At 36.4% G+C, this 9,413-nt stretch overlaps 1 protein-coding gene across 2 annotated transcripts in view; it reads right to left on the reverse strand.

Moving 5' to 3' along the window:
* Positions 1-1,145: 1,145 nt before the first annotated feature.
* Positions 1,146-9,413, reverse strand: part of LOC136263934 (protein sidekick-1-like) — a 90,744-nt gene continuing 82,476 nt past the window's right edge. For both annotated transcript variants that reach the window (XM_066058605.1, XM_066058606.1), the window contains 5 exons: positions 9,112-9,393; positions 8,714-9,058; positions 8,561-8,667; positions 8,282-8,507; positions 1,146-1,620 (listed from right to left, as the gene is read on the reverse strand). In XM_066058605.1, coding sequence (XP_065914677.1) covers positions 1,379-1,620; positions 8,282-8,507; positions 8,561-8,667; positions 8,714-9,058; positions 9,112-9,393 — 1,202 coding nt within the window. In that variant the 3' untranslated portion in view covers positions 1,146-1,378. The remainder of the gene's footprint in view (positions 1,621-8,281; positions 8,508-8,560; positions 8,668-8,713; positions 9,059-9,111; positions 9,394-9,413) is intronic.

The raw sequence follows: 9,413 nt of genomic DNA on the forward strand, positions 1-9,413 counted from the left end.
CTTCCAGAATTGGCATCTATCCTATTAATTTGTTGATTGTTACTGTAATAAGTATGACCGTAATAGTGACTATATAAACAATAAAGGGATTAATCAAAAAACAAACAAGCATAATTATGGGAAATTACTGAGAAGTGGTTTTATTTTTCACACTGGTACAGTAGAAGAGGATCTAAAAGTCCAATTTACACTATTGTCAAGAATACGGTATATGCACCCTCAGACTATAAGCCATCTCAGATAAGATTGCTGTCGCCATGCATGCATGATCACCCCAGCTGCATGTGGTTGAGAGAGTCAAGTTAAGTGTTCTTAGCACAGGCTTGAGTAACTATTCTGCAGTCTTACAAAAGTTGGTGATGATTTACTATAATTATACTTATACAGGTATGAAGGACCATGACGGAATACATGTATTTATGAACTAAAGTTGCAGGTGGGATTGTGGCAACCTCCTGTTATCATTACTTATAAGTACAGCATCTGCTTACTGATTATAAACAATGAAGAGCATTACGGGTGTGGTGGTGTTAGAACTTCTGTAGTTAACATCAAGTAAAACAGTACTATAGGTACATTTTTGTTAATAAAAATTATTTTCCAGTGAAAAGACCATGAACTGGTACAAAGAGATGGCATCACAGGCATAATCTTTAAACCTGCTTAACTGTTTTATAAATTGTGTTACGATTGCCTTAGTGTTACTGCATTTGGACATCATTTGTCAAGCAGTTCACTTTCTACAATTGAAGGGGTCAGCGGAAAAAGGGGACATGTGCCATTTTAGATTTTTTCATCTCTTAAAAATGAAATGGATCATTTAAGACATGTGAATAATGTTGTTACTAAGTAAACAACAGAATTTAAAAGTTCAAGGCAGTCTCAGATTTATTTCTTAGAAAAATTAGAGCAATTCAATTATGGCCCCAAATGCTATTTAATTCCCACCACATGGTCACCTTATTTTTCAAATGGCACTTGTCCCCTTTTGCCGCTGACCCCTTCAATTTATTATACTGAGCACCTTACTTATACAACACATATAGGATTCCATTAAAGCAGATTGGTTCATGTATTGCACCCACACTGCAATAAGTGTGTTAATTGCATGCAGTTCGAATTTATATTATGCAAATATATATAAGTTTCCATTGACCGAGAATAAGAAATTATCTAACAATGTATAATCTACGTGTATGGTACTGTACTGATGAGGACATTACACTCACTTGACTGTTATACAGGTACCACTTCACATATAGTCAAGTATCAGAAGAAAAAAAAGCTGTGTATGCAAACTAAAAGTTTAGACAAACTACACCTACATATATAATTTCCTAACTGTTCTCTTACTAGCAAACCAAGTTAAGGTAGTCAGTTAACACTTTGCAATATAAGCTTTTCGCAATTTTTGTAGTTTTCCTTTTGGATTTCCACAATGCCAAATTGCATTTCCATCTTCATCCTTCAGCAATTTCTTAACTGCGGCTGTACAGGATTGTAAGCAATCAGGTCTTCTCTTTGTAAGGTCTCGACAGGACCTTCTAACTTTTCTATACAATCGCTTACATTTCCCTTTGCATCTGCTGACAAGGCCTTTACAATCCATTGTACCATCTTCTACATGTTAAAAACATAACATACATAGATTATCAAACTTTCTATAATTGTTCTATGTACCACTTCTGACATCACTTCAAAGGTAGCGAATGCCATTAAAGCACATCTATCAGTGCTCAGGAATGCATTAATGAGAAATGGAGGTAGTATATCAGAATCACAACCCTCCTGGAGGGAGTATTTTTTGGTATGCCACAATTTCTTGCTAATGCATTCCAGAAATTCCCAGAAATCACTTTTTTCCATACTCGACCTTTTAACTTAAGATGGATAAATACTCATAACTCCTTGGATATTCATCAGATTCATAGCAAACTTTGTACGTAAATTTGCCTTTATACGCCCTTTGTTTGTGTCAAAGATTGAGGCAATTGAATTACATGTCTATGTTTTATAGCAATTTTAAATTTGCAAAGTGCGTAAAAATAATCAAAACCCAAGCAGATGAAACTTTGTTACCTCCTCTGCTTTAATATAGTAACACTTTACAGGGTCATTTGTGGGTTTTAGTTTTGACAATAATATAAAGCTAAGCTGTGGAATTGTAATCAAGACACACAAGATAGTGTTGTTGTAAGGCCAAGTGTGCCACATCGTGATCAAGACACATGGTGGTGTGTAATGCAGACAAGAAAGCCGGCATGTCACACAGTGAGTATATTGACAGGAATTGTTTTTTCATGCATGAATAGCTCCATGGCCCCTTCTCCAAGCACACCATTTTCGCATTATACAATAGCTGTCCGCCAAGTAGGGTAAACCACACAGCAAATTTGATTAAATTTACAACAGCAATTTGTGAGATACGAGAATTCAAAGTTTTGATTTAATTTCTTCATTTTTTCTTCTTGTGAAATCAAAGGTAGCAGCCAAGAAATGGCTGCAATGATAATAAATTTTAATAATAGTTATATATGTGTATTGTTAACATTAACATTATTGCAGCCATTTCTTGGCCGCCACCTTTAATATCCTCAACTTTATCACCCAGGAATTTTAAGACCACACCATTTTTCACAGCTTGGCTGTTTTATGTGATTATTGTTTAATTTAATAACTTAGGTCACAGATTAGTGAAAAATATTGTTGATAGTATACAAATGGTGTAATGTTATGCATAGCACGTAGCATAGCACTTAATGGATTTAGCCATCATGACTATTAACAGGGGCAGATCAAGGGGGTTGGGGGTGCACTATGACCAGGATAGTAGGTAGCTATATAAGCAGAGGAGTCTGGGGATGGAACCCCATAGCAGTCCATTAGAATAAGGTACAGTACGTAGTTTAAATGTTAGAAGATTCAAATTTCTTAGCAAGCTATAGAGCTAAGTGTGTCCATAGATTGGTACTGCAGAAAAAAGTGGTCATACTCAGCAATAACTGTGAAGAATTTTTAATAGTGTTACATGTACATGGGATGACTGTTCTATTAGAGCATTTTATTGACTGCTTTATTAGAGTATCTTGATCTTTTGTATGGATATTTTTTTGGTTGGGGGATATGCCACCTCTTCTGGATCTGCCACTGATTAAAGTAATTACTTTGGTGCACTTGAAATATGCGTTGCTATAGTTGGTGTATAAAAACTGACGCGCATTAAAAGCAAACGCACTGCTCGAAGAAGGCTGTTTTGTCCACCATGAAAACCAGTAAACTAACAGACTGATGGTAAACTAACAGATGGTACATTTTGTTTATTTAACCTACTAGCAAATCAACAGTGACTGTTGATTTACTAGTTGGTTTACTCTAAGTAAATCATTGGTAAAAAAGTGTTCCTGTCTGTTAATTTACTGCTTGATTTAAAACAGCCTTCTTCAAGCAGTGACAGCTTCTTATAGTAGAGCAGCATAGTGTGAACGTTTCATCATATGTGATACAGCTATGAGACTTTCCACATAAAGTGTACTGCCTGTTATATTTATGTATTGATATAGCATCATTGCAGACTTGATCTTTGGTGACCTTTACAGGAATTTTGTATTGAAAATTCAGCATTATTGTCTTTATCCCCCTGAGGCATTATTTTACTCTGTTAAAACATGATTTCCAAAGTTATATTAACCATGAAATTCTATGAAGTTTGCTGCCCAATGGTAATTTACACCCCAAGGGCAAAGTAAGTGTGCGGCCCTCAAAAAGGCTATGGTGAAAAAAGATGTGAAATCCAAGGTGGCGGCCAAGAAATGGCTGTGATGGTAGGTTAATGGTAAAAATTTTAATAATGACAATTCAGGTGAATTTTGTGCCAAGACCAAGCAGCACAAACATTCACCTGAATTGTCGTTATTAAAATTTTTACCATTAACCTACCATCACAGCCATTTCTTGGCCGCCACCTTGGATTTCACATCTTTTTTCACCATAGCCTTTTTGAGGGCCGCACACTTTTTTTACAGCTTGGCTGTTTTGGATTAGATATATATATCTAAACCAAAACAGCCAAGCTGTAAAAAAATAGTGCGGTCCCCAAGGTGAAAAAGATCAGGAGGAGGCAACACAAATTCACCTGAATTGTCATAATTAAAAATTTTGCCATTAATCTACCATCACAGCCATTTCTTGGCCGCTACCTTGGATTTCACATATTTTTTCATCTTGGGGGCCGCACTTTTTTTTACAGCTTGGCTGTTTTGGTTTAGATAATCCTTACTTGACAATGTAGGAAAATTGCTACTTCAGCATTGAAAATATTTAGGGACCCACATTGCTACAATGCCAAGTAGGGATTTTCCCTCATAGCTAGCTACCATCGTACAGGTTTTTGCAATTGAATTCGGCGACTTTGCAATTGAATTCGTCCCGTTTGCAATTGAGTTCGTCGATTTTGCAATTGAATTCGTCGGTTTTGCAACTGAATTCGTCCCGTTTGCAATTGAATTCGTCGCTTTTGCAGTTAAATTCGTCCGTAACAAGAATGGCAGCTGGAGAAAACACGAAAACATGATGTAGCAGCTGCTACAAGAACTTGTTGAAGTACAACAGTAGTAAACAACTCTTTATAAGACAATAATTCTTCCTCTACAACCTATCCAGCAACATTCCAAACTCTACTACGCCATTCGCGATGGGTGTGGTCACTTGCGAGCAACTGCTAATTAACTTGTCAGACAGCTATCAGCTTCGCGTACTACCAGCTCCAATTACCTTCTAGTGTCTCAAGTGTAACTCTCCATGGCGTAAATAATTCATCTCTTAATGAACGGTTGGTTTCTGGAGCCGTTTTGTGTATGACGAATTGTAATGCAAACGCGACGAATTCTATTGCAAAACCGACGAATTCAATTGCAAACGGGACGAATTCAATTGCAACACCGACGAATTCAATTGCAAACGGGACGAATTCAATCGCAAAGGCGACAAATTCAATTGCAAAAACCTGTAATTATGTGACCAGATTTTACAGAACCAATCCAAATTGCACATTAGTAAAAATCAAACTAACACCACCAGTGGATATAGTTACACTATTTTACTACTAGGTTAGACCCTCAGTACTACTCAAACTACTCAAGGGTGGTTTTAACAGACATCTTTTCTGGGTGGTATGGATAGCTCGAATGGCAGTTTCTGGCCTTGTGAAGGGCCTGGCTTGTCAAGAATCAGTGTTTTACTGGTGGATGGCCTGATAATGTTGGCCAAACAATTTTTCTGTTGATGTTGCTGCATACCAGCCACTAAGAAGCCAGCAAAGTCATCTCTTGTCTGGACTTCAATCATCCATTTTGAAGTCTATCCCCATCATCCCACCCTCCTCCCCTTTGTGAGCACTTGTGATACTACTTCACTTGTCCAACTGCTCAGATTTTCTATCTTATTTGGCAGGAAACTCTACAACAGCTACAAGTACTGGAAGTGGTCTGAAAGGTAATAGATTGATTGATGCATTCCTTATGTAAATTTCAATTTCATATGCATGTTTGCTATCCTTGGTAAGCTGTGCTGACTTGAATTCTTAAAATCATTGATCTCAAAACTTCTAATGTGCAATTTGGATCATCTTTCCAAAATCCAGTCACATATCTTGTGTCACAAATTTTTATTGCTGGAACCCTATATACTTCATTTTTAATTACTAGTAAAAATTTTATTACATTATATGCATAGAGACGTAATGTGCTCAGGTGCATTGACTTTGTCACACCAAGTTGTGTATCCATAGTTATGATCATGATGTGCTTGTTGAATTCAGCTTGTTGTGTCAGTGAGAACTTTAATGAATTAACACATGGCACTATCCAATGTGTAGATTCAATAACCTCGTTCGTTGAACTACCAGAGGACTATAATCCATAACCATAGCTAGAACAGAACCAGTGGATACTGTCAACCATGTCAATTTTGCAAAACACATCTTTAGATAACTTACTGCATGCAATAAATACAAAACCATTATACACAAGTTTACACTGTATTGTGTACTCAGATGCTTTACTACACTTATCACAATTAGTCAGCCTAATCAGAATCTTTTTTTGGAGCCAAAGGTCTGCACTGAGAGGAAGGAACTTTGCAACTTTGCATGACAATGATGCATTGGTAACCTTTTTCTTGTCCCCTTGGCATTCTAAATAATGATCTCAAACCACACAAGTAGAGGAATACTGAAATAACAACAAACAAAACAACTAGCTTGGTATCAGTAACATGGCACCACAGTACTCTAGTTTTGCTGTTGTAAGTTGACTCTAGACCCTGGGAGTATGGTTGCATTTGGACAGATGCAAAACTTCTTGGTTCAGAATTGGTCTCACCCCCAGATGGACTTTGAAATATGGTAGTAAAGCAATGTTCAGCAGATAAATTGGTGGTTTAGTACTGTATAGCCAGAAGTTCTGGGATGAAGCTTGCCCAAAACTGTGTACAATATAATTTTTGTGTTTACAGGGGGTAATTCAGCAAAGTCAGAGTAATAGCTATGTATACGTAACCTTGATTGATTGATTTATACCTCAAATATATTTTCACAAAGTCTTACAAAATTCGTGATAGTTTCAACCCTCAAAAATTTCTGGTTATTTGGTATTCAATTCTCGAAAAGAAAAACTCTGCTGCAAATGAATGTAGCCACCAACATTTCTATAAACCCACATTACATAATTCATTTCATTGCACGACACTTTACATTGCGTACATCTGTTCCAGACAAACACAACTATACATACCATAAGAAACCGAATGTCAACTTATATCAACCACAGGTGCATCTAAAGTCAAACAGTGGAATTATGAGGAACTATCTGGATGTAAAGAAAGCTGGTGAGAAGAGCTCTAGAAAGAATCCCAAGAAGTAAATCAGATGGCTGCAGGTTCGGGGCTACCTACAGTAGGTCCAGTCATGGATTTTTTCTCCTTTCTCCAACTTTTCAAACACACCTTAATAAGTAGCTAAAGTCTTGGAGCAGGCTGTAGGACCAGGTGTCCTACAGACGTTCAGCACTTGTGCTATAAAGCATTATAAATAAATAAATTAATTAATTAATAAAAAAGGGAAGCAGGCCATCAGGAATATGTGTGAACTCTAGGGTAAATGGCAACCAACACTACAAAATTGAACCTAAAATCACACTTTGGATGCAGAGACAGACAATTTGTAGCAAGCAATATCTGTTTGAGCTATGATACAACATAAGACAAGTATGTATTCTTCATGTTCTGTTTCACAAAAGAAAATTATGACACCATGTCATTGTTATAGGCAATAACTATCCTTTGTGATTGTGGAGTCTGATTAGACACCAGCCTACTATGCTGACACAATTTGGAGCACAATACGTGCTTTGAAACATGGAGCACAATGCTAGCATAATGGGTAGATTTTTGCCATTCTGTAAATTATTAGTGGAAAAGATTGACATACTTAGCTACTGCTTTGTGTAATTTCCTACACATTCTCTTCATACACAAAAAGAATTAAAGTAGTGGTGTGTAGCCTTGTCAGTGATTCTAATGAACCAATGAGCTACATAATTCAAACATTTGACATAATAAGCTGCTAAATGAATTATTTTTAATGGTTAACTTTGATGAATTTCTCAGAAGCCAAAAGCTATCATTATCCATAATATACAGAAAGTGCAAAACTGTTAGTTAAACATGAAAGTTGAGGCAAAAAGTTTGAGCATAATTGTGAGCATAATAGGTAAACTTTTTGAGCACTGTAGCATAGCATAATAGGTAAAATGAAAAGTATAATAGGCTGGTGCTTAAGTACGATAGTATGCATCACTAGTCCTTAACCAACCCTAAATGCATGGTAAAAAGTAGTGAAGATGATATTGGTTTCATTCCATCCGTTGGCCACACCTATTATAACTTGACCACAACAGATTATTCCATAACTTTATGTCGACTACCTTCAGATTTTCCCTTTTCCATAGTAACTACATTTAGAGAGTACAGAAACTCTACTATACTTGTACTTGAAGCTTTGCTAAATTAATAAGCTTTGTATGATATTTACTTCATGGAATATATTATAATTGGATAGTGGTTGATAATTGATCGCTTACACCAAATAAATAAATGACAAGTTCAAAACTGCAAGATTATTTGTAAAGCCCTTGGCAATCACAGAGGCAATGATGGGAATGTATTTAGTAATTGGTTGTCAAATATGATTATTACTCATCTACATAAATACTTAATATTTAATTACCATCAGGTGGTGTGGTTACTGAGATCATAGCTTCAGGTCCTGATCCCACATTGGTATAAGCCACAATGGTGAACTGGTACTCTGTAGCAAGTCTCAGATCAGTAAAGGTCAGTGAAGATGAAATATCATTGTCATCAGCTAAAATGGTAGTTGAGTTATTGATTGTAAATGTGTCCATTTCTCCAGTTGTTTGATTAAAGTATGTTACCATAGCATTATATGACACCTACACAAGAAATATGCACAACTACTATAAAACACGACATTATCATTACTTACTGTGTACTTGGTGATCAGTCCATTAGGAGGGTCAGGTCTCTGCCATGTGAGGGATATACTTGATTGTGTTACAGTAGTTGAAACAATCTCATGAGGCTCAGTGGGACCTTAGGATATAGCATATCACATACAACCAGCATTAAAATAACTCACTTCCTTCAGATGTAGTAATCAATTCTACAATTGATCGATCTCCACCTAGTTCCATTTCATTGTATAATGCAAAAGCTGACACTTGAATCCTGTATGTCACTGATCCATTAAGATTAGTTAATGTACCAGAAGTTCCAGTAAAGTTCTTAGCAAACTCTCCATCTTGTGCTAGTTGTCTCTTCCTCCTATTTCTAGTTATAATAGGACCATAGGGACCACTCACTGGCAGGTAGAACACTATGTAGTGAGTAATAACACCATTTGGTACATCAGGCTCCATCCAGTTTATTGTTAACATAGAAGATGATATGGATTGTGTGGTGACCCTAGGAACAGTAGCAGGTGCTAGAGAATTATGCAAAAATATATTATTTAATAACATTTGTATTGTAGCTTACGTTCTGGCAAAGTCTTTAAAGTTTTTGTACCACTAAATGGTCCAGCTCCCACTCTAGTATATGCTCTTATTTGTAGAGTATATATTGTACCAGGTGATAATCCTTCAACAGTACCCATCAGTGTATCAGTGAAGTTAACAAGTGATGTTGTACTGTTAACACTATACTGTACTTCATATTGTATGATGATCCCATTAGGAGTATCAGGTGGCATCCATGATAATGTCACAAATCTTTGCTGGATAGTATCTACTGTTAGTGAACATGGAGCAGTAGCAGGTCCTTAAATATGATACACATCT

Source organism: Dysidea avara, chromosome 1 (genome assembly GCF_963678975.1).
Source record: "Dysidea avara chromosome 1, odDysAvar1.4, whole genome shotgun sequence".
Classification (NCBI taxonomy): Eukaryota; Metazoa; Porifera; class Demospongiae; order Dictyoceratida; family Dysideidae; genus Dysidea; species Dysidea avara.